Source organism: Ranitomeya imitator, chromosome 4 (genome assembly GCF_032444005.1).
Source record: "Ranitomeya imitator isolate aRanImi1 chromosome 4, aRanImi1.pri, whole genome shotgun sequence".
Lineage (NCBI taxonomy): Eukaryota > Metazoa > Chordata > Amphibia > Anura > Dendrobatidae > Ranitomeya > Ranitomeya imitator.
Genome location: NC_091285.1, coordinates 187,175,777 through 187,201,755, shown reverse-complemented (window position 1 = coordinate 187,201,755; position 25,979 = coordinate 187,175,777). Strand labels below are relative to the sequence as shown.

At 42.3% G+C, this 25,979-nt stretch overlaps 1 protein-coding gene across 2 annotated transcripts; it reads left to right on the top strand.

The window, feature by feature from the left end:
• The first annotated feature begins 473 nt into the window (after window positions 1-473).
• FGFR4 (fibroblast growth factor receptor 4) lies at window positions 474-24,996 on the top strand. 2 transcript variants are annotated; one of them, XM_069764175.1, is made up of 18 exons: window positions 474-826; window positions 4,829-4,980; window positions 9,761-10,015; window positions 11,134-11,226; window positions 11,644-11,810; window positions 12,205-12,328; window positions 12,877-13,067; window positions 13,796-13,934; window positions 14,231-14,424; window positions 14,639-14,784; window positions 15,245-15,366; window positions 18,472-18,582; window positions 18,715-18,905; window positions 19,295-19,417; window positions 19,505-19,575; window positions 21,643-21,780; window positions 23,119-23,224; window positions 23,917-24,992. In XM_069764175.1, the coding sequence occupies exons 1-18, from the start codon at window positions 729-731 to the stop codon at window positions 24,076-24,078; spliced, it is 2,583 nt and encodes an 860-aa protein (XP_069620276.1). In that variant the 5' UTR covers window positions 474-728; the 3' UTR covers window positions 24,079-24,992. The 2 variants fall into 2 exon arrangements, with proteins under 2 accessions (XP_069620276.1, XP_069620277.1); XM_069764176.1 differs by having other exon boundaries at window positions 534-826; window positions 9,764-10,015; window positions 23,917-24,996.
• The last annotated feature ends 983 nt before the right edge of the window (window positions 24,997-25,979 follow it).

The window sequence follows — 25,979 nt, the reverse complement described above, 5'->3', positions numbered from 1 at the left end:
TAATTTTTTTTTATTACAGTGCAAGAATAATGCATGAGGTAACGTAAAAAGCGCCATATTTTCCACAGAGCAAGTGGATTTCTGTAGGACATATATATGTCCCTTTCCTGACACAAATGATAAATATGGACATGTTCACGTCGATGGGCAGTGAAGTCGCCATTATTGGTGCCAGTCTTTCCACAGAAGCAGCCCCATGTTGGTGAAGATGTTTGGGAGCTGGCACTGCCTGTGACAATGAGCCACCCCTGGTCCCTCACATAACTGCTAGGAATGTCATCATTAGGTCCAGGGCTATTGTATGGAGAGGCTGGAGCCATGCTGGGACTCAGAAAGCCCAGAGCTGGGCAGCAAAGTGAAGCAGTTTAATCCTCCCGCACAAAGATGGGGGAGAAGTTAGCTAATTTGAGTGTGAAAGGGTGAGGAGAATGGGGGGAGGGCAGTGAATAAGCCCAGAGGAGGGAGGGCGAGCAGGGCCTGGGGGCGGCGTTTGTGGTGGGATTCCCTGCAGCATTGCACCCTTATAGTCCATTGTTAGTGCTGGGGAGGAGAGTGGACACGAGCTCCGAGGCTGGGATGTGTGTGAGGAGCGCGCACTAGGCTGCTGTATGGGCACATAGGAGCTGGCACAGGGCGGCGCTGGCACAGGGCGGCTATCTACAGGCTGGAGCCCCTGCACCAACCGCTCCGGATTTGACTGCGGGACGGAGGCGCAGGATGTTTGGCGCATGAGGAGGATTTGTCGCAGTGGGGCTGTTTACTATGACGGATTTATGGTGACGGGACGCTTCTCATCACCGGGGAGAGCCAATAAGGGAGTTATCAGGTGAGGGGCTTCTACACCGTGCTGTGGGGGGCAGTGGGCACGGGGAGGGGTGCCAGCCCAGCACTCTCTCTGTGGGGGGGGGGGGATACTGTCATCAGTCCTCCGATATCGGATGGGGAGGTAATAGTATCCTGTGGCTACTTAGTGTGCTGAAATGGCTACTCGGGTAGGGTCAGTGGCTTTTATGTGCAGGTATAAGATCACAGCAGAAGATATTGGCTATTGATTATACTGAAGTGGCTACTGATTTGGGATATGGGCATGTACAGGATGATAGTGACTGTAGATTATGTGACTGGCTGCTTATTATACTGAAGTGGCTACTGATTTGGGATATGGGCATGGACAGGATGATAGTGACTAGATTCTGTATGTGACTGGCTACTTATTATACTGAAGTGGCTACTGATTTGGGATATGGGCATGTACAGGATGATAGTGACTAGATTCTGTATGTGACTGGCTGCTTATTATACTGAAGTGGCTACTGATTTGGGATATGGGCATGTATAGGACGATAGTGACTGTAGATTATGGGACTGGCTGCTTATTATACTGAAGTGGCTACTGATTTGGGATATGGGCATGTACAGGATGATAGTGACTAGATTCTGTATGTGACTGGCTGCTTATTATACTGAAGTGGCTACTGATTTGGGATATGGGCATGGACTGGACTATAGTGACTGTAGATTATGGGACTGGCTGCTTATTATACTGAAGTGGCTACTGATTTGGGATATGGGCATGTACAGGATGATAGTGACTAGATTCTGTATGTGACTGGCTGCTTATTATACTGAAGTGGCTACTGATTTGGGATATGGGCATGGACTGGACTATAGTGACTGTAGATTATGCGACTGGCTGCTTATTATACTGAAGTGGCTACTGATTTGGGATATGGGCATGTACAGGACTATAGTGACTAGATTCTGTATGTGACTGGCTGCTTATTATATTGAAGTGGCTACTGATTTGGGATATGGGCATGGACAGGACTATAGTGACTGTAGATTATGCGACTGGCTGCTTATTATACTGAAGTGGCTACTGATTTGGGATATGTGCATTATTATGATCGCAATGACTGCAGAAATTGCACATCGCTGGTTATTGATTATTGAGAAGTGGCTACTGATTAGGTGTTAGTTCCCATTATGTGCACCTACAGGATCACGGTGACTTTGCAAAGTTTTTATTGGGTTGGCTAATTATTATACTCAGGTGGCTACTGATTAGTGATCAGTTGCCAATTTGTGCACCTATATGATCCTACCAACTGCTCATTGCTGGCTGTTGACTATAGTGAAGTGGTTACTGACTTGGGATCAGTTGCCATTATGTCCACTTACAAGATCATAGCGATGGCAGAAGTTTCATGTAGTTGGCTATTGATTATGCTAAAGTGGCTACTCATTTGGGACCAGTTGCTTTTTCATGTATAGGATCATAGTGACAGGCGATGTTGGATGTGGCTGGCTATTGATTATGCTAAAGTGGCTACTGATTTGGGATCATTTGCCATTATGTCCACCTATGTAGTGACACAGGCTTCATACCGTTGGCTATTTATTATACTACTCATTCTGGTCAATGATTCTTATCTTGGGCTCCTGGCATTTTAGAAAGTAATACATGTGACTATAACTAGAGTGGCTAGTTTGGCTCCAGAAGTGGCAGTGCTGGCATGTAAGCGGGAGGGTCTGGCAGTCTCTGGGGTTTGTCTTGTCTGATTTTCGGTTTACTTCTCCTTATCTCTGCTGATTGCGGAGCTGCTCTGTGTAAACTCTCACTCTGGTACCATAGCTATTCTGTCAATCTATAACCAGGGTAGCCTTGGCGCACAAAGGCCTTTGTGGTTTTGTGTTCAAAGATTAAGCTGGAGCCCCGGGTCCCTGCCGCTAGTTACACATTGATATCCCTTGGAATGCAGCGACTGGAGGGGAATTCTACCCCCACCTACATACAGTTAATTTCTCTATTCCCTAATGTCCCTGCCGGCTGATCTGCTGGACAAGGGGATCAGTGATCTAATGAGAAATCGATCTGCGCTGTATACTGTGTGTATGGCTTAATCTCACATCTGTGTTCTCAAATCCAGTGGATTCGAGAGATGTCATAGGAATGTAATGGCAATTACGGTGTTAAATCTGACTCGCTATCTGGTGTGCCATGTTTTCAAGTGGATTATGATGCTTTCCATAAAGCCGAAATCACCGAAAGTCATTTTGCTTCACGTTGGAAGCCATCGGTGGATATATTGGACTTGGGATCGGCAGACTGATTTTATTGCACGTCAGATCAGTTTTGTTTTTGCAGATGAAACAGATCGCTGTCGGATCCATTGGCCAATTTGGGTTAATAGTGGACAAAAGTTGGTTGTCCCATTCTATGTCATTCTACAGTTTAATATTCATCTGATTGGACAAATTGTTCAGCTACTTTACGATATCTTATTATCATTCTCTAAGGCTACTTTCACACTGGCGTTTTTTGCCATACGTCGCAATGCGTCGTTTAGGGGAAAAAACGCATCTTGCAAAGTTGTTTGCAGGATGCGTTTTTGCCCCATAGAGTAACATTACCGACGTATTGATACACGTCGCAGCCGTCGTGCGACGGTTGCACCGTGTTGTGGCGGACCGCCGGGAGCAAAAAGCGTTAAATGTAACGTTTTTTGCTGCCGACGGACCGCTTTTTCTGACCGCGCATGCGCGGCCGGAACTCCACCCCCACCTCCCCGTACCTCACAATGGGGCAGCGGATGCGCCGGATAAATGCATCTGCTGCACCCGTTGTGCGGCGCATCAAACGCTAGTGTCGGAATATCGGCCCGACGCAATGCGACGGGCCGAATCTGACGCTAGTGTGAAAGTAGCCTAATTTGATATTGTTTCAATTAGAACAATTGGTCAGATATCTTTATTCTATATTATTAGATTAATATTGGTCTGGCTGGACAGAAGATGGTCAGATATCTGATTTTAATTAATTCCATAATTTGATAATCGTTTGATCGGACAGAGTTTGGTGAGATTTCTCATTGTACAAGTTGAGTGATCCTGGATTTTTGGACAAAAGTTAGTCAGCTATCTGATTTTTATAATCTATAATTAGGTTAATATTGGTCTGATTGGACAGAAGTTGGTCAGATATCTGATTCTATATCGCTCTATGATTTGATACTCGTCTGGACAGAATTTGGTCAGATTTCCTATTCTATAGCATGTTTTCTAATTAGATTGTTTTTGAGCTGATTGGACAGAAGTTGGTCAGATATGCTATTCTCTACGATATTCTATAATTATATTGATATTCATCTGATTGTACAGAGGTTGGTCAGATAACTGATTCTAGAATTAGCTTGAGATTGGTCTAATTGGACTGATGATGGTCAGATATCTAATATATTCCAGAATTGGGTCTGATTGATCAAAAATTGGTTAGATGTCTGATTCCATATCATTCTATAATTAAGCCAGGTGTACATGTTAGACGGCTGTCGGCCGAACGATGCTTGGACCGATCATTCAGCCAACAGCTGTCTCTGCCATACGTAGGAGCGCTGGTTCTGCCTATCGTCTTGGTGAGAAAGCCACTGACACATCTGCCGGCAGCTTATCTCCCGGAGAACAAACCGATCGGCTGACCAAATTCAGACCTGTCTGGTCACCATCTTCCCTGACGGTAGTTGGTTGGCCCTTGCACCCATACACATTAGAGTGTCAACTTAACCTGTCGATATCAGCAAATTCGACCAGCTTAATATGCTCTTGGTCCTTTTAGATTGGACAAGAATAGGTCAGATATCTGGCTATTTTTGTATCATATTCTATAAATATAGAATATGTAGAATTATATACACATCCATACATTTTTATTAAACTATCTGTATTTGGAAGTGATGTTGAGGCCACATAACGTATAAAATACATATAATACCTAATGTGAATGTTCTTAGTGTATTTTGTAAAGATTTATTTCTCCATTCTTTTTCAGCCTTTCCACACTTGATTGGAGCATACACGTCCTGTCGAGACTATCTCTAAAAGTCCTTACCATGCAGCAGTTATTAAGGTGTCTGATTTGTCTTCTGGCCTTCACCATAACATCCTGCAGACCAGCAATGCCAGAAGAAGAAAGATTGAAAGGTAATTTAAAAGAAGAAAGAAAAAAAAAAATCCTTCGAAATCTTCCAAAAGATTGGATAAAATGATATAGAAATCCCGGTGGTCTGTTCGGCATTTAGTTCTAAGGTCTTGAGGCTTGGAAGTCCTGGTGGAAAATCGTCAACAGTCATCACTAGAAGTAAAGCGCCATAAATGTAACGGCATGATGAGAAATATTAGATTTGCTTCCCACCTCATGTATTTTTCTTGGTGATGGTAAAGTATGACATTCACCACTGACGAAATTCTGAAGCATGAACAAGGGTTCCGACCCGACCAAAGAGGCAGTGTTCATTTGGTCAGAAGAGATCATTGCTAATTCCTGAGATGTTAGTCATTTTTGTTAAAATAGTTTGGTTGGTTAAAGATGAACCTTACGTCTGTGGTCACCTTAACGGGAATCTGAGAGCAGCATAACATTGGACAAGAGAGCCTTATTTTAAGGATGTGTCACTTATGCTCTGGGCTATAGGTTCGATACAATCAGTGTTTTATCAGCAGGTGATTATCACTGCAGGACTAGGTCTCGCATGCACAGCAGTCAGTCTCACCTGTCCCCACCACCTACTGACAGCTTGCTGAAAATGCGCAGTTTACACAGGGGTCTGTCAATTGGGTGTGAACGGGGTTATATGCTGCTCAGCATTCTGCCCAATGCTACGCCTATATCAGAGAGAACTGCACCAAGCGGCTTAGTAAGTTATACATAGTTGGAATGCGACTCTTTTCCTGCCGACAGATTCCCTTTAACACTAATTTGACAACGGTCTGAACCCAACCAACAAATGGCACCAATGCCAAATAATTATTCTAGTACTTCTGAACATTTTTCTGAGTTACTACAATGAGAAGGATTTTTTTCCGCTGACATCTTATATACTGCTTAATGGTTAAAAGGGATGTTTCTTGCCGAGGTTGAATATGAAATATGCTAATAATAGTCAATATCTTGTTTCCTGTGGTGGATTGAGTCTTTGGACCACACAAGTCTTATTCTTTACACCAAGAGATGTAGTATTTGTAGGTCAAAAGGTGACCGCGAGGTCAAAAGACAAGTTCAGGATGGTAAAGTTGGCTGACGGTGTGAGAAACGGCACCCCTCTGGAGTGTGTCTTTTTCACACCGAGACCCCAAAAAGCAACAGAGTTCATCTAATGGTTAAATAAACACAAGTGTGTTCTGGGAGTGGCACTATATAGGGGTGAAATAATTGAATTGTGTGCTTATGATTTGGCACTGTGAAATCCTATATCTTGGCGTGGTGCTGTAGGGTTAAGGGATTGAATCCTATACTTAAGACCTATGTGCCATAGAGGTCACAAAATTATTGGCCCAAGACTGAAGAATGTTCCTTTTTGGCAGGGTATGCAGCCATTTCTGGCTTTTTATTTCACATTATTGACTTCAGAATATAAAGCCATAGCATGCATTACAGGCAACGTCTATAATGAAATAATACATCCAAGAGAATTGAAGAAAAGTACCATTCATCAAGGATGCGATTCAAGAGTCCTTGATTTCCAGTACATTGGAACAAGATCTGATTGAGCGGAGGGCAGGGTTTGTGCAGGGTAAGGAAGGATAACGATGGCCGTTTCGCGCAGTTGCGCTTCATCAGGGTGAACCCCACGAAGTGCAGCTGTGCAAAACGGCCCTCGGCTCAGTCAGATCCTGGTCCAGTGTACTGGAAATAATGGACTCTTGAATCGGATATTGCGTGAGTGCTACTTTTCTTCAATTTTCTCAGCTGCGTCATTTGAAACTCTAATGTGAGCACCACCTACAACACCTGGCAAAAATTATGGAATCACCGACCTTGGAGGATGTTAATTCAGTTGTTTAATTTTGTAGAAAAAAAGCAGATCACAGACATGGCATAAAACTAAAGTAATTTCAAATGGAAACTTCCTGGCTTAAAGAAACACTAAAAGAAATCAAGAACAAAAAATGTGGTAGTCAGTAATGGTTACTTTTTTTAACCAAACATAGGGAAAAAATTATGGAGTCACTCAATTCTGAGGAAAAAATTATGGAATCATGAAAAACAAACAAAAAAACACTCCAACACATCACTAGTATTTTGTTGCACCACCTCTGGCTTTTATAACAGCTTGCAGTCTCTGAGGCATGGACTTAATGAGTGTCAAACAGTACTCTTCATCAATCTGGCTCCAACTTTCTCTGATTGCTGTTGCCAGATCAGCTTTGCAGGTTGGAGCCTTGTCATGGACCATTTTCTTCAACTTCCACCAAACATTTTCAATTGGATTGAGATCTGGACTATTTGCAGGCCATGACATTGACCTTATGTGTCTTTATTCAAGGAATGTTTTCACAGTTCTTGCTCTATGGCAGGATGCATTATCATCTTGAAAAATGATTTCATCATCCCCAAACATCCTTTCAATTGATGGGATGAGAAAAAGTGTCCGAAATATCAACATAAATTGTGCATTTATTGAAGATGTAATGACTGCCATCTCCCCAGTGCCTTTACCTGACATGCAGCCCCATATTACCAATCACTGTGGAAATTTGCATGTTCTCTTCAGGCAGTCACCTTTATAAATCTCATTGGAACGGCACCACACAAAAGTTCCAGCATCATCACCTTGCCCAATGCAGAATTGCGATTCATCACTGAATATGACTTTCATCCAGTCATCCACAGTCCACGATTGCTTTTCCTTAGCCCATTGTAACCTTGCTTTTTTCGGTTTAGGTGTTAATGATGGCTTTCGTTTAGCTTTTCTATATGCAAATCCCATTTCCTTTAGGCGGTTTCTTACAGTTCGGTCACAGACGTTGACTCCAGTTTCAACCCATTCGCTCCTCATTTGTTGTGTTATGCATTTCCTGTTTTGGAGACATTGCTTTAAGTTTTTGGTTTTTGGTCTTCTTTAATGTGTTCCTTGGTCTACCAGTATGTTTGCCTTTAACAACCTTCCCATGTTGTTTGCATTTGTCCAGATTTTAGACACAGCTGACTGTGAACAACCAACATCTTTTGCAACATTGCGTGACGATTTATCCTCTTTTAAGAGTTTGATAATTCTCTCCTTTGTTTCAATTGACATCTCTCATGTTGGAGCCATGATTCATGTCAGTCCACTTGGTGCAACAGCTCTCCAAGGTGTGATCACTCCTTTTTAGATGCAGACTAACGAGCAGATCCTCTTTGATCTAGGTGTTATGTTTGGGTATGAAAATTTACAGGGTGATTCCATAATTTTTTTCCTCATTACCACCTCTATGCTGATGACACTCAGATCTACCTCTCTGGCCCAGACGTCACTGCTCTCCTGTCCAGAATCCCAGAGTGCCTATCAGCCATATCCTCCTTCTTCTCCTCTCGCTTCCTCAAACTCAATGTGGACAAATCTGAACTCATCATCTTTCCTCCATCCCACAAATCTTCCTTACCTGACCTATCTATCGCAGTCAATGACATCATGCTTTCCCCCGTACCCGAAGTCCGCTGCCTCGGAGTAACCTTCGACTCTGCCCTGTCCTTCAAACCACACATCCAAGCTCTTTCCACCTCCTGTCGCCTCCAGCTCAAAAATATCTCCAGGATCCGTCCTTTCCTCAACCCCCAATCTACTAAAATGCTTGTGCACGCCCTCATCATCTCCCGCCTTGACTACTGCAACATCCTTTTCTGTGGCCTCCCTGCTAACACCCTTGCACCTCTCCAGTCCATCCTTAACTCTGCTGCCCGACTAATTCATCTCTCCCTTCGCTACTCCTCCGCTTCCCCCTTCTGCAAATCTCTTCACTGGCTCCCATTCCCTCAGCGTATCCAGTTCAAATTACTAATACAGGTCAGTACAAAGCCATCCACAACCTGTCTCCTCCATATATCTCTGAACTAATCTCCCGATATCTTCCCTCACGTAATCTCCGGTCCTACCAAGACCTCCTTCTCTCCTCCACACTTATTCGCTCCTCATCCAATCGCCTCCAAGACTTCTCCCGAATATCCCCCATCCTCTGGAACTCTCTGCCCCAACACGTCCGACTATCAACCACAGTCGGATCCTTCAGACAGAACCTGAAAACTCATCTCTTCAGGAAAGCCTACAGCCTGCACTGACCCCGCTGCCGCCTCATCACTACCTAAGTTACCCTCTCACCAACACCGGAGCTCCTGCAACCCTCAACCTATTGTCTCCTTCCCCATAATCCTGTAGAATGTAAGCCCGCAAGGGCAGGGTCCTCGCCCCTCTGTATCAGTCTGTCATTGATAGTTTGTTTACTGTAAGTGATATCTGTAACTTGTATGTAACCCCTTCTCATGTACAGCACCATGGAATCAATGGTGCTATATAAATAAATAATAATAATAATTGAGTAACCCATAATTTTTCCCCTATGCTTGGTTAAAAAAAGTAACCATTACTGACTACCACATTTTTTGTTATTGATTTCTTTTATTAGTGTTTCTTAAGGCCAGAAAGTTGCCATTTGAAATGACTTTAGTTTTCTGCCATGTCTGTGATCTGCTTTTTTCTACAAAATTAAACAGAATGAACATCCTCTTAGGTCGGTGATTCCATAATTTTTGCCAGGAGTTGTATATGAGACACATGGCATATTGCTCTGCAAGCGAGGGTTGTATAGGGATATACACCGCTAAGGTGGGACTGGTGCCTAATTAGCTTCCCTGGATGCTTCTATAATTAAATACATTTTCAAACTTTTAATCTATCCATAATTCTTTGTAGAGATAATATTGAAAATATTCACTACTCTTTTCCAGCAGAGTCCTCACCTGAGCTTGAAGAACATCATCTTCTGGATCCTGGAAATGGTTTGCGTCTTTCCTGTGACACCAATTATAGTAGTAGCGTCAATTGGTATAGAGAACAGGAGCGACTACACACAGGAGGCAAGATACGTTTAGAAGGCTATGTTTTGGAAATTAGGGATATAACCTATGAAGACTCGGGACTGTATGTATGTGTGGTCCGTGGTACCGGCCAAATCCTGCGGAGGTTCTCTATATCTGTAATAGGTGAGTGTTATCAGGATTTACAATTGGTTGATTTGTGTATTTACTGTGTTTAAGGGAATCTGCCAGCAGATATTTGCTACCTAATTTGAGAAGCTTGTACTGTGGTGCCAGGGACCCCGATTCCAGTGAGGGTCACCTACTGGGCTGCTTAGGGCTTGTTCACACATTTCATCTTTGCTGCAGAAATAAGTGTTTTACAGTACCGTCAAGTGAATGAGACTTCTGGAATCTCATGCAATGATTGAATAAAAAAAAGCAGCCTAGTAAGTTACACATCGCTGTACTCAGGGTCTCTTCTCTGCTATATCATACAGAGAGTGGCAGAGCTATATATATAATCTAAATACATGAAGACACAAAAGAGCACAGTGAGGCCAAAAATACTCGGTTGTAAAAAAAACACAGTAATAAGCAAGTGCTAGTCAAAAGATGGACAAAACAGGGTATTTAGTTGATACTTTTTTTTTGCAAAAAAATGTATACTAAGCTAAGGGTTAATTGTACGTACTAAAGCTGTTCCATCTAGCAGGTCCACATGGATATTCCGTCTCTGAACCCTGCTTATACAGGTACTATACAGATGATCAGGTTTTTAAATACATCAGATGGGGATTATATACATTAGTTAGGACTGCTCTATATGGGTATACCTTGACGATTGGTGGAGCAGCTTAATATACATTTTTTTTGCATAAAAACCTATCAACTAAATACCCTGTTTTTTCCATCTGTTGATTAGCACTTGCCTATTACTGTGAGTTTTTTTTTACAAGAGAGTATTTTTTGGCCTCACTGTGCTCTTTTGTGTCTTCAAGGTTCTTGGTGGTGTGTGAACATGTTCCTACAGACTTGTTCAATGTGCAAGTAGCCCATGTGTTTCTGGTTCTATATCTAAATACATGTTGTTATAGGGACCACTCTCAGAATTCTTATTTAGTGCATTGTATACTGGCCTTTCTCAATGAATTTGCCTTTAAGGCAGCACTAATTTGTTCTAGCAGGATGTTCATGACCTGTAAAGCCTCATATAATTATGCATTGTTGCTACTAATATTAGGATTAAAAGAACAATGCCTTTGAGGCTCCATTTTCTTCATATTGTTCTCTGTGGTTCTCAGATTCAGAGTCATCTGGGGATGAAGATGATGAGGATGGCCGCAGGGATGATTTCCAGGATGATCTGAGCGAAGAACCTGAGGATACCTACAAAGGTGAGTGCTCGCCTGTCAGAATTACAAATTAGAGGTTATAATGACCTCGATCCTTCCAATCAAAGCAATAAACTCTAATGTTAGTGTGTAGCAGACATTGTCCACATACCACACCGCAGACTGTGATGGCCTGAGAGGTGAGCCTGTGACCTCTGCCCTGGGTTTTACAGATAAGCAGAGTAGAGTTGTATGTGCAGCAGTATTTCACCGCTGTAAATACTTCATCCATCCAGAAGAGACCTGTGTAGTCTCGAAAGCTTGCAATTTATTACCATCTTTTCAGTTAGCCATTAAAAGGTATCAACCACTGTGGACTCGTAATTCTAAATATTTTTCATCCATCTAGTTAGTCCTAGAAGTATTCGTATAGCTGTTTCATCAGCTGACATGGTTGCTAATGATGTTATTGTCTTTCAGCACCAAATTGGACCCATCCACGCCGTATGGAGAAAAAGTTGTATGCTTTACCAGCTGGCAATACTGTGAAGTTTCGCTGTGCAGCTGGTGGCAGCCCACTCCCAACCATTCGATGGATGAAAAATGGCAAAGAATTCAGAGGGGAGCATCGTATAGGGGGTATTCAGGTGAGAATGAACACTGAAAAATGGCGGCTTAGGCTACGTTCACATTTGCGTTGTGCGGTGCAGCGTCGGCGACGCAACGCACAACGCAAATGTAAACGCATTCACAACGCAGCGTTTTGTGACTCATGCGTCCACTTTTGCATGGTTTTTGGCGCAGAAAATACTGCATCATGCAGCGTCCTCTGCGCCCTGACGCATGCGCCACAGTGACGCATGCGTCACAAAACGCAAGTGCAACGCATGTCCATGCGCCCCCCATGTTAAATATAGGGGAGCATGACGCATGCGTCGCCGCGGCTGCGCCCGACGCAACGCTAATGTGAACGTAGCCTTACTGACAATAATTTATGCCAACATGTAATGAATGAAATGTTATTGATTTACTCCCTTCTAGCTAAGGCACCAGCATTGGAGTCTGGTCATGGAGAGCGTAGTGCCTTCAGACCGAGGCAACTACACTTGCGTGGTGGAGAACAAGGTTGGCAGTATCAGCTATACGTACATATTAGATGTACTAGGTAAGTAGATTTATGCAATATTTCATTGTAATATCTAAGTGCTCTTTAGCTATGACATGGAGTATTTTCACAGGACTACATGGAGAAATAGGCATATAAATGTGACTGGCATGTGTGAACAGGGAGCCCTAAAAATAACTGTTGTGTCCTAGCTCTGCTCAAACTTTCTGGAGCTTCAAAGTCAATAAGATACTATTTGTGTCATAAAGCTAATGAGGGTCGTTATCTGCTCTCCAGCCGGCCCTCTGATTAGCTACTACAACTGTCTAACTATCTGCCTTTATTGAGATACTGTCTGCACTGCAGTCCATCTTTTATGGCTGTTTGTCCTCTTAACGCTAACATTAGAGTTTGTAGGCGGTTTTACTTCAGGAGTCATGTTACAAAATCTTTTTATAAGTGTAAGTTTATCTTCAGACTTTGAACTGTAATTTCAAATTGACTTTATTAAGGGTGATCAGTTGTAAATGGAAGACCGTAATGTAATATCATACCTGTGCTTTATTTATCCGAACTAACTTTTATTTTCCTTTCGGTGGTCCCCAAAGAGAGGTCCTCGCACAGACCGATCCTGCAAGCCGGACTCCCAGCAAATACCACCGCTCGTGTGGGCAGTGACGTGGAGTTCCTGTGTAAGGTGTACAGTGACGCTCAGCCACACATCCAATGGCTCAAACACATTGAAGTGAATGGGAGCCGCTTTGGCCCTGATGATGCACCCTACGTACAAATCCTTAAGGTAGATTTGTCTAGTGTTTGGGCTTTTTCATTTATCGGTACCTTTTCAGTTTGTTTAAACTCTAAGTGAACCTATCACGTTATACATGCAGTCCGATCTGAGGACATCATGGTATTGAGAAGGGGAAGCTGAGTAGAATGATGTGTGGGAAAAGATTTAGTAAGACTTGTATCTTATGTATTGAAATGTATAAATCCGGTGGGCGGTCCTACTAGTGACTGACCACTATCTGCATGCACGTCACACGGAAGACTATCAATCTCTCAATAGGACCGCCCACTGGACTCAAGATTTTCAATACATTAAATGCAAGTTTTGCTGATTGTTTTCTAAAATGTTTATCAATTTGATCATCCCCTCCTGTTTTACAACATTTTTCTTGCAGATCAAGATACTATTTTCAATTCGCCCTTTAAGATTTTGAGATTTGATGGCTATCTGAAAATGATGTTTACTTGATGCCTTGACTGTATATTCACTTACAGTAGTCACTCTGTATTGAGTTCAATGTAATCTGTTCAGTCTCCTCAGCCTAATATAATCACTAACCGCTACCTGCAAGAAAATCAGGAGCCTGATCTTTCAATATTTAGGATGTTTCACATATTTGATCACTTCTTTATGAAAATGACATTTAAGTGTCCTACTTATATGAAATACTAAGTAGATTACTTGTTAATTACATTCATTATAATTGTGTATTTTTTTTTTTTTTTCAATTTATGTAGACAGCAGATATTAACACTTCAGAAATCGAGGTGCTTCATCTGCGGAACATCACAATGGAAGACGCTGCAGAATACACATGTCTAGCAGGAAATTCAATTGGTCTCTCTTATCAGTCTGCTTGGCTGACCGTTCTGCCTAGTAAGTAAAGAAAGCCTGTGAACATGTGCCATACTCGGCGGGGGAATGTGTGTGTGTATTATTTCTATATAAAGTTTGTAGAAATTAATGATACCATTGTAACTTCAGCCAAGGCACATCTGTAAAGGAAGTCGTGAGCTATCATCTCAAGTTGTGATTTGGTCAGAATAGGAGGAAATATGTGGGGTGAGAGTAGGCTAACAGATGGGAATAGCTAAGGAGGGAGACAAAGGCCATAAAGAAGGTCAAGGTCACAGATGTGGCACTGACCCTGTCTATTTTCTTCTCTCCCACAGATGAAGACCTCTTGGAGGAAGCAGAGCCTGCAGAGTCCAGATATGTGGATATAATAATATATGCTGCCGGATTCATTGCTGTGGCAATGGCTGTTGTCATTGTAATTCTGTGCCGTATGCAAACGCCACACAGCAAGCAAACCTTGCAGCCGCCCCCTGTCCATAAGCTCACAAAGTTTCCTCTTATACGGCAGGTAAGAAATAGTTAAAAGATTATAATGGCAATTGGTATATTTTTACCCATTATTTACTTTTCTATACCAGAAAAAAAAGTAATGGCTTTTTGACTTTTTCCAATATTTTTTTTTGTTTGCTTTGTTGCATTTATATATTTGATTGCATTTGCATCTTACAATTAAAAATAATTAGTTTGGTTGATTATTCATTAAATGTGTTCTCCTCCAACAGTTTTCCCTGGAGTCGAGTTCCTCAGGAAAGTCCAGTGCTCCTTTGATCCGCATTACTCGCTTGTCTTCCAGCTGCGCACCAATGCTCCCTGGTGTAATGGAGGTGGAGTTACCTTTAGATGCCAAGTGGGAGTTTCCCAGAGACAGGTTTGTCTTTTTTGTGTTAAAGCCAGCCAGCTGGAAACAGCTGAAGAGACAAAAAAAATGATCAGAGCAATGGTAGAAAATTGGCTACATTTAGCTGTATCAACTTGAAATCATTGTACAAAATGCATGAATGTTGTAGTGTTTTTGTTTATTTTATTTGTTAGATTAAAGGTGTTATCCAGGCTTGGAGTTCAAGCCCACAGTCACTCTATGTTACTCGTACTTACAGCCACATTCCAACTAGATGTCTTCAACCTTGCTCAATTCACTTTCATTGAGCAAGTCCATGAACATCTAGTCTGTACATTACCGAATGTGTGAAAATGTGGCCCCACGCTAACACAGGAGAATCCTGAGACTGATTGCAGTCTTGAAACCCAAGCATGGAGAACCTCATTAAGTTTTTAGTTTCAACTTCTTTTAGTTGCTCACTTTTTGTTTTCTTTTTTCATCCATCTAGGCTTGTTTTAGGAAAACCTTTAGGAGAGGGCTGTTTTGGTCAAGTAGTAAGAGCCGAGGCCTATGGTCTTGACAAAGATCGCCCTGAAAAACCTGTAACTGTAGCTGTAAAGATGCTTAAAGGTGAGTTCCATGCATTTTGTTGTGGGGCTCGGTGCACGTGGCAATATACAGTTGAATGAAAAATTGTTTGCCCCCTTCCTGATTAGCTCTTTTTTTGCATTTTGTCACAAATAAATGTTTCAGATCACCAAACAAGTTAAAATTTTAGGCATAGATAACACCAGTAAATACAAAATGCAGTTTTTAAATGAAGGTCTTTTATTAAGGGAAACATAAATCCAAACCTACAGGGTCCAGTGTGAAAAAGTGATTGCCCCCAAAACTGGTTGGGCCACCCTTAGCAGCAACAACTGCAATGAAGCATTTGTGATAATTGGCAATGAGTCTTTTAAAATGCTCTGGAGGAGTTTTGGCCGAATCATCTTTGCAGAATTGTTGTAATTTGGCAACATTGAAGGGTTTCTGAGCATAAACTGCCTTTTTAAGGTCATGCCACAGCATCTCAATCAGATTAAGGTCAGGTTTTTGACCAGGCCACACCAAGATCTTAATTTTGTTTTTTCTTAAGCCATTTAGAGGTGGACTTGCTGGTGTGTTTTCAATCGTTCTGCTGCATAACCCAAGTGTGCTTCTAGTTGATCTCCCAAACAAATGGCTGGACATTCTTGAAGATTTTTTGTAAGCAGCATTCATGGTTCCATTTATCACAGCAAGCTTTCCAGGTCCTGAAGCTGCAAAACAGCTCTAGACCATCACACTACCACCACCACCATATTTTACTGTTGGTATTATGATTCTTTTCTGAAATGCTGTGTTACTTCTATTCTATATGTAATGGGACATACACCTTCCAAAAAGTTCAACTGTTGTTTCGTCAGTCCACAGAGTATTCTCACAAAAGTCTTTTGGATCATCAAGATGTTTTCTGGCAAAACTGAACATTTGCCAATGTTCTTATTGCTCAGCAGTGGTTTTTGTCTTGGAACTCTGTCATGCAGACCAATTTTGCCCAGTCTCTTAAGGTGGAGTCATGAACACTGACCTTAACTGAGGCAAGTGAGGCCTGCAGTTCTTTGGATGTTGTTGTGGGGTCTTTTGTGACCTCTTGAATGAGTTGTCACTGTGCATTTGGGGTCATTTTGGTCAGCTGGCCACTCCTTGTAGGGTTCACCACTGCTCCATGTTTTCACCATTTGTGGATATTTGGCTTTCACTGTGGTTTACTGGAGTCCTAAAGCTTTAGAAATGGCTTTATAACTAGAGATGAGTGAATATGATCGGGTCAGGGCTTATTTGGCAAGCTATATAGCTTACCAAATAAGCTGCAGTAGGAACCCGGCTTCCTGGATTGCTCCGGCTGATCAGCTGCATGTGTCTCGGTTGTGTGACAGTCATGACACATGCATGGAGAGCCTAACAAATAGGCTTTCCGTGCATGTGTCGTGACTGTCACACAGCCGAGACACATGCAGTTGCAGAGACGAACAGCTTATCAGCCGGAGTGATCCAGGAAGCCATGTTCCCTGTGCAGCTTATTCAGTAGGCGCTATAGCTTGCCGAATAAGCCCTGACCTGATCAAATTCGCTCATCTCTATAACCTTTTCCAGACTGATAGATCTCAATTACTTTGTTTCTCATTTGTTCCACAATTTATTTGGATCGCAGCATGATGTCTAGACTTTGAGGATCTTTTGGCCTATATCACTTTGTCAGACAGGTCCTATTTAAGTGGTTTCTTGATTACTGACACCTGTTCTCAATCATGCCTGCATGTGGCTAGGGAATTTGTACTCCGCTTCCCAAAGATGTGATAACAATTTATGTTGTAAGGTGGGGGCCAATCACTTTTTCACACAGGGCCCTGAATGTTTGGATTTCTTTTTCCCTTAATAATAAAGACCTTCATTTAAATAATGAATTGTGTTTACTTGTGTTATCTTTGTCAAATATTTAAATTTGTTTAGTGATCTGAAACATTTAAGTGTGACAAACATGCAAAAGAATGGGAAATCAGGAAGGGGACAAACACTTTTTCACACAACTGCATTTATAGCCAATCACTACATCCTATTCAGTACTGTGACCTCAGGAAAGCTTTCTCTAAAGGTACCTTCACACATAACGATATCGTTAAGGATATCGTTGCAACGTCACGCTTTTTGTGACGTAGCAACGATCCCGCTAACGATATCTTTATGTGTGACAGCAACCAACTATCAGGCCCCTGCTGGGAGATCGTTGGTCGCTGGGGAATGATCAGGACCTTTTATTGGTCGCTGATCACCCGCTGTCATCGCTAGATGGGCGTGTGTGACGCCGATCTAGTGATGTGTTCACCTGTAACCAGGGTAAACATCGGGTTACTAAGTGCAGGGCCGCGCTTAGTAACCCGATATTTACCCTGGTTACCATTGTAAAAGTAAAAAAAAAAAACACTACTCACATTCTGATGTCTGTCACGTCCCTCGCCGTCAGCTTCCCTGCACTGTGTCAGCGCCGGCCGGCCGTAAAGCAGAGCACAGCGGTGACGTCACCGCCATGCTTTACGGCCGGCGCTTACACAGTGCAGGGAAGCTGACGCCGGGGGACGTGACAGACATCGGAATGTGAGTATGTACTGTGTTTTTTTTTTTTTTTTTACTTTTACAATGGTAACCAGGGTAAATATCGGGTTACTAAGCGCGGCCCTGCACTTAGTAACTCGATGTTTACCCTGGTTACCCGGGGACTTCGGCATCGTTGAAGACAGTTTCAACGATGCCGAAGTCGTTCCCCTGATCGTTGGTCGCTGGAGAGAGCTGTCTGTGTGACAGCTCCCCAGCGACCACACAACGACTTACCAACGATCACAGCCAGGTCGTATCGCTGGTCGTGATCGTTGGTAAATCGTTTAGTGTAACGGTACCTTAAATTTGCTTTTGTGCCATCGCATGGGAGTATAAGGATATCCTTATTCCCGTTCACCCTCATTGCTCTATTTATAGTAAGGCTCCGTTCACCCTAATGTCGTGGTTTTTCTGTTCACTGTTGTTCAGTTTTCATGTCCATCAATCTGATCAATTATATTTTTATTGTTTATATCTGTACACTTGGGAGCAAGATATTGTAGACCTGATATGAATTATGAAATGTTTTGACCAAAGTATCCATTTTTCTTTATCCAGATAACGGTAATGATAAAGACTTATCTGATCTCATCTCTGAGATGGAGTTGATGAAAGTTATAGGGAAGCACAAGAACATAATCAACCTGCTTGGTGTATGTACACAGGAAGGTAAGTGACATGTCATGTGCAAGTATAGTTTTGCTGGATTTGTAAAATAATAAAATGGAGGGAGGTTTTTTTTTTTTTTTTTTTTTTTTGTCCAAGCTGTAAAAAAGTGAACGTTATTACGTCTCTACTTAGGTCCCCTCTTTGTTATTGTGGAGTATGCCTCTAAGGGAAACTTGCGCGAGTTCCTGCGTGCCCGACGCCCTCCTACACCAGAAGATGCTTTTGATGTAACCAAGGTGCCTGAAGAGCTGTTGTCCTTTAAGGATCTTGTGTCCTGTGCTTATCAAGTTGCCCGTGGCATGGAATACCTAGAATCCAAAAAGGTAAGTTAAAGCAAGCTGATTTGATGAATAAATGTACTTTTTATCAACAAGAGATTAACACTGAGAGACTATAAAACCTGCTGCCATCTAGTCTTCGATATTCATAAACTCTCTATAGCTACACCTATGCTCAGTGTACACAGAAAGCTGTCAATTGGTGGTGTGGACGGGGGTTATACAGAGCTCAGCAATAGATCTGTAGCAAATAAAACTGATTTTATTAAAATGACAGCTTGCAGTCCAGTAAGTGATACATCTCTAAAATCAGGGTCTCTGCCCTTCATTACGCTGCTCTCAGATCGGGTCGTAAAAATCTGCTAATAGATTTCCTTTTTTATATATTTCTATTCTGACCTTAACTGTGTTTTTGTTTTTCCCTTTTCCTAAAGTGCATACACAGAGATCTAGCAGCCAGAAATGTTCTAGTAGCTGAAGATAATGTCATGAAGATTGCAGACTTTGGCCTTGCTCGAGGTGTTCATGATATTGATTACTACAAAAAGACCAGCAATGTGGGTTATTTTACTTTTTACTATATATGATTATCATGTTTTCTGGTCCATCTTCCAATGTCTAATTCAAGTGACCTATTCCAATAGGGTCGACTTCCTGTGAAGTGGATGGCACCTGAAGCTCTTTTTGACCGTGTTTATACTCACCAAAGCGACATGTAAGTTTTAGTTTGAATTTACAAGTGTTTAAGAATGACACTTTTCAATATAACCAGCAATTTAATGTCATGTCATAGTAAAAAAAAAAAAAAAAAAAAAAAAAATATATATATATATATATATATATATATATATATATATATATATATATATATATATATATATATATATATATATATATATATATATATATACTGCTATTGTTATATACAGTATCCTTTTTCAATCCATAATTAACCCAGTAAATTTAAGGGAACATGCCACTCGTTTCATGCTGCCCAGACTATGAGCAGCATCGGTCAGCCTGCCTGTGTAATTGCTGACAGGTATGTTTTTTTTTCTCTGCAGCACTCCAAAAAAAAAACAGTTCAAAGAGCCAGCCGATAAACATAGCGAGGCTTGTCAGGTCTCTCCCTATGCTGTCTCTTCAAATTTTGTTTTCTCTAAAATGCTGCCTGCAATTGTATAAGCAGCATGAATCGAGTGAAACGTTAACTTTAAAACTTCTATTTCTGCCATCTATAATATGCTGGTCCAGACCACAGCTGTCAGACACAGCCTGCGACACTGCAGAGAAGACAGAAGCAGTTTATCACTAATTCTGTCTTCTCTTTTGCCAACTACATAGTGCTCAGTGATCGCCGTATATGGGAACGGAAGCATTGACATTGCTGATGTGTCCAAGCATAACAAAGCTGCTGGGTGCTAACAAACCTAGATGAGCTCTGCCAGTGACATCTGTCAATATAGGAAGCTGTTTTCTCTTTAATTAGAGCTCCTATAGATGCCACAGTTGCAATGGGAAAAATGAGCTAAAAGGAAAACAATGTCCCTCAGAAATTGAGTACCTCTGCAAAAGCAAAGTATTAACAGTGTCCTGGCACAAAAATATAAAAAAAAAAAAAAAAAAAAAGTTTTGCTTGCTGGGTTCAGTGGTTGGCTGACTAGAGTGGTAACGTCAAACGTCTAGCCACTCACTGAGCTTCTGTGCTTGAGGAAAAAGGTTGACAACAAGTGCTGCTGAGCTCTTGACTGGCTGACTATATATCACGGGGTTACCGCAACAGCGTGGAGCCTGAAGATTGCACGGTCTGATTGCTCCTACACCTGCGCTGAAAAGAAGCACTTCTCCTTCTTACTAAATGGTGTTTATTTCTTTTGGCAGTACATGGGTTAATCGGACATCTTGGAGACTCTGGGAGTTTGAGCTCTCAGCTGAGCTTGGTTAGCCACTCCTATCCCCTTTATAATATGGGTCCTGATTCAAACCAATATCAGAGCTAGCTTTTGCTGCATGGCTTGGAGGAGAGGTGTTTATATGAGGAGTTTGGTGGGTTTATCTGTGACTGTTGCGTGGGTTTGTAAGTGTGATAATTCTCTTGCCTCCTCTTACTTTGGTTTTTCCCCATCCTCCACTCCCCAATGCATTCCTCTGTTATATGTGAGTGAATATTTGTGTGCCTGGTATTTTCAGTTACCCTTGTTTGTCTTTCCCTTGTTCGTCGGGTTGGTCTACTCTGGTGCACAGTAGTGCGCCCCTCTTTCCTTGGTGGGGGAAGTGAACAGACAGAGGACTGATTCAGGAGATAAGGCAACGGTGGAGTCCCTGGCATCTTCACCTTCAGAAGTATCCCAGGGAATAGGGTAAGCTAGGATGCTCCCTAGTGGTAGGGACAGGGAAGGAGCCCCTGGTCCCGGGTCACCCGACTGTCATGACACGATAGGTGGGACATCAACTCCCATAGGTAGTCACTTTGCTAAGTTGTGGACGCACTCAGCTCAGTCGCGCATGCTGTCACCCCCTGCATGACTACAGAAGCTTAGTGAATGGCTAGAGTATTAATCCAGAAAGTACATAAAATGCATAAACTTTATTTTCTCAAATTGGAAACCCTTTTTTAACCCGAATGTTAAAACTTTCTAAAGCTCCATACTTTTTAGTTCCTAAACTATGAAGTTAATTATAATATAATGTAAAATAGATTCTGGATAATAAAAAAATATGATCTTGTCAACAATAAATATTCTCCAGGGTATTTATTTATTTATTTATTTATTTTAAATAGATGGTCATTTGGAATTTTAACTTGGGAGATCTTTACTCTGGGTGGTTCTCCATATCCTGGCATTCCAGTGGAGGAGCTGTTCAAACTGCTACGAGAAGGACATAGAATGGACAAGCCTTCAAATTGTACTCATGAGCTGTACGTATTTATTTTAGACTTTCTATACTTTATTTTACAGAAAGTTACAGAAAATGTGTGCTATATACCGTATTTTTCGAACTATAAGACGCACTGGACCATAAGACGCACCCTAAATTTGGGGTGAAAATTGCTGAAAAAAAGATTTTTTTATAAGATGGGGGTCCGTCTTATTGCCCAAATTTACAGTATTTTACCTGAGGGCTGGCGGTGCCAGAGCAGGGTCACAGGAGGCATGGTGTCGGCAGAGGTGGGGTGTTGCGGTACGGCGTGCACCTGAGCAGGGTCCCTTCCTGCTTAGGTGGGCGACGCCACGACCTGGTGTCCATGGGGGGGTTGCAGCAGTGGTGTGGCGACGACAGAGGTGCGGGGATAATGAGCGGTATGGCATGAGCAGGGTCCCTTCCACAGGTGAGGTGACGCAGCGGCCCGGTATCCATTCCAATGTGAGCAGCAGAGCCGGGTTAATTACTGGTTTATCGGTGGCGGCCATCTTCCTGAGGCCGCGCGTGCTCAGATGGAGTGCTTTGCTTCCCGGGGCTTCAGGAAAATGGACGTGGGAGGCCGCGCGTGCGCAGATGGAGATCGCGGCGGCCATTTTCCTGAAGCCAAGATCTAAATCTGCAAACTCGGCTTCAGGAAAATGGTCGCCGCGATCTCCATCTGCGCACGCGCGGCCTCCCGCAGCCATTTTCCTGAATCCCCGGGAAGCAGAGCACTCCATCTGCGCACGAGCGGCCTCAGGAAGATGGCCGCCACCACCGATAACACCATGATTCACCCAGCTCTGCTGCTTACCGGGCTGCTGCGTCACCTCACCTGTGGAAGGGACCCCGCTCACGCCATACCGCCTCCTCATCCCCGCACCTCTGCCACCGCCGTACCTCTGACGCCGCCACACCACTGCCGGTAAGCCTGTATTCCAACTATAAGATGCACCCCCCATTTTCCCCCCTTTTTGGGGGGGGGGGGAAAAGTGCATCTTATAGTCGGGAAAATACGGTATGTCAACCATGATTTTGGTTAGCCATGCTTTAATATCTTCAATGTGTGGCCTCATTTGCAATTGTGATATTTGGGGACGGGGTAGATATTGGCAAAGTTGAGCTGACGAATCAATACATTATTTGCTTTAATTCAGGGAATGGAACCAGTTGCTTGAAAACTGTTTATATAGTTTGCTACTTTTTCGTTTGTGTTTTAATCATAATATTATGAACCATTTTACTTTATTTTGCAACAGTCTTTGGTTAATTAAAAAGTAAGGGAATGAAACACAAGTTAGTGTCTTGTATAATTTATTGTGATCCCTTAATGAATGAATGGCCTCATTTGTAGGTACATGTTGATGAGGGAGTGCTGGCATGCTGTCCCATCACAAAGACCGACATTCAAACAGTTAGTAGAACAGCTCGACCGAATCCTCACTGCCGTCTCAGAGGAGGTAAGATTTACTATTTTTATTAATATTTGCGAGTATAGGTAGACTCGCCTTTTTCCTTCCTAGGAATCTAAGGCACAGCATGGCATGGTGGACAGATTTTACTTTGGCCAGCTTTTATTTACTACAGTTTAGCATATCAGGTTTGAGTTATATTTTAGCCTGGTTCTCACCATGAGTATCTCAGTCCTGTTCTGCCCTTATTCATATTTATGTCATTTGACATATGGTACATACTAGAGGTTAGGACTGTCCTGAATTGGGTCACCTTGATGCTGTGGGATATCTTTTACATGTTTCATGCACTGTGGCGATTTCCTGCTGGATATTTACTCGCTTTTTCTTAGACTTTGTCTGTTTAATGGCCAGTGTGAATAGGCACCTACACGTTTCAGGCATTCCAGCTACTATTCCAGTTCATCTCTTTAGGCTTTTATTATATGTATATGGATACACCTGGGTGGGCCATTTATAAAGTTGGATCCAAAATGGCCACCATGGTCACCACCCATCTTAAAAAGTTTTTTCCCCTCCCATATACTAATGTGCCACAAACAGGAAGTTGATATCACCAACCATTCCCATTTTATTTAGGTGTATCCATATAAATGGCCCACCCTGTACTATAGCATACCAGCTTTGATTAAAGTTATATTGTAGCATGGTTCTCATCTTGATTTTCTCTTTTTGCTTAGTATTTGGACTTATCGATGCCCTTTGAACAGTATTCTCCATCCTGTGAAGACACTGCAAGCACATGTTCCTCTTCTGATGACTCTGTGTTTACCCATGACCCTGTGCCATCTTCTTTGTGCGTCTTCAACTATCACAATGTTCATTCTCATCTGGGGACCTGAAAAAGCTATGAATGCTCATAAAGGAGGAGTATGGACATTATGAATACACGCTTCCTGGGAACCTAATTTATTTAAGAGACCTGAACCGTGTCTAGTTTTGTAGACACTGGTGAAACCCTGTGCTGCTTTTCTGTTTTGCTTGGGAGAAAAAAGAAGTTAAGTTGGTGCTGCCCTCAAGCCTCCGGATGCAAAGCACTGTAAGCCCGACTGGCTCTGTCAAGCCATGTCTGGGAATATGTAGTAAGACACCATGGTGTGGATGTGACGGACTACCACTGGCAGGAATGCTTTTCCCAGTCGTGTTCTAAAGGACGTCAGAAAGCTACTGGGGAGCGCTGTGCTGCTGGGAACATAGCTTTACCTGCCTGCTAATATTCTCTGCATTTGTAATGCCAAGCTGCAATCTGGAATTACAAGTGGCCCGAAAGTGCCTGGAGTTTTAATAGTTCGAAAGTTTGTAGATATTTTCTAATAGAAATATTTATGTTCCGTTTTTGTTTTTAATGTGATTTTAATAGGTCATTCTCCACATGTTGAAGTGAGGACCTAAAGCCTTGTTTCAGTATTTCATGGTTTCTCTTCTAGCAGCCATATAATTTATCTTCCCTGATATTTTTTATATTAACCTACTTTGGACTTTGAAGGATCTTTACAACCAGAATGCTTTTTATACACTATAGATATATTTAAAACAGAATATGCTCTTTTGCAGTTTACCAAAAGTTTCATATTTCAAGTTGATTTATTTTATATATTGTAAAAAAAAGTAACTTTTAATATAAAGACTTAAATTATATCAAACTAACAATTGCTTGTGAAAACTTTATTTGTTTGTTGTGGGGGGTTTTCCTCCCTTTTCCCATCTTGTAGATTTGAAAGTTTAACTCATTAGTAATTAAACTTTTTAACTTCCCAATCATTCAGTCTGATAGCACATCGGTATGACGTATATTCAGACCAATGGGGTTCGTTAGCTTTTCTCTGACAAGCAGGTCTGTGGTGTCTGAAAGCCAAACATCCGACTGCTCAATTTCCCTGATACCCCCGCAACTCTGACTCCAGCACTGGTCACTAGGGTTGAGCGACCTTGACTTTTTTAGGGTCGAGCCGGGTTTCGCGAAACCCGACTATCTCAAAAGTCGAGTCGAGTGAAATCGGCCGATTATGGCGAAAAGTCGAGGATCGACCGAAACACGAAACCCAATGCAAAGCCAATGGGATTTTTTTTTTTTTTTTTTCTCTCTCTCTCTCTCTCTCTCTCACACTCTCTCTCTCTCTCTCTCTCTCTCTCTCTCTCTCTCTCTCTCTCTCTCTCTCTCACACATTGCAAATCGCTACAGCGCACAAGCGACAACATGGCGATAGGTCTTAGGGGCGTGGACGCCTATGTCATCACTCTGCCCACGCCCCTTCATTGGCTGAAAAAAAATGGCGCCAAGCGCGTCATACGAAACGCGACTTTGGCGCGAAAGTCGCGTACCGCATGGCCGACCCCACACAGGGATCGGGTCGGGTTTCATGAAACCCAACTTTGCCAAAAGTCGGCGACTTTTGAAAATGAACGATCCGTTTCACTCAACCCTACTGGTCACTACTGAGCATGTGCATAATGTGCAGCACAGATTCATCTCTACTAAAAGCCGAGGTCATTAGATCAGGAACAGAACAGACATTTATAGGACATTTCATAAGTTTACTTATAAAAAGTATTCAGCACATCCTGTACTCAACCCCTGTACAAAATGAATTATTAAATTTAGGAGTCGGGGTCAGTCCATCTTATACCTGCTCCACCAAAATGGACACCGACTCCACAGCCCTGCTGACAAGTGCCACCATTGTCCAGGAGCTGAGTCTCGATTGGTTCAGAAAAAAAGTCTTTAGATTTATTGCATTTATTG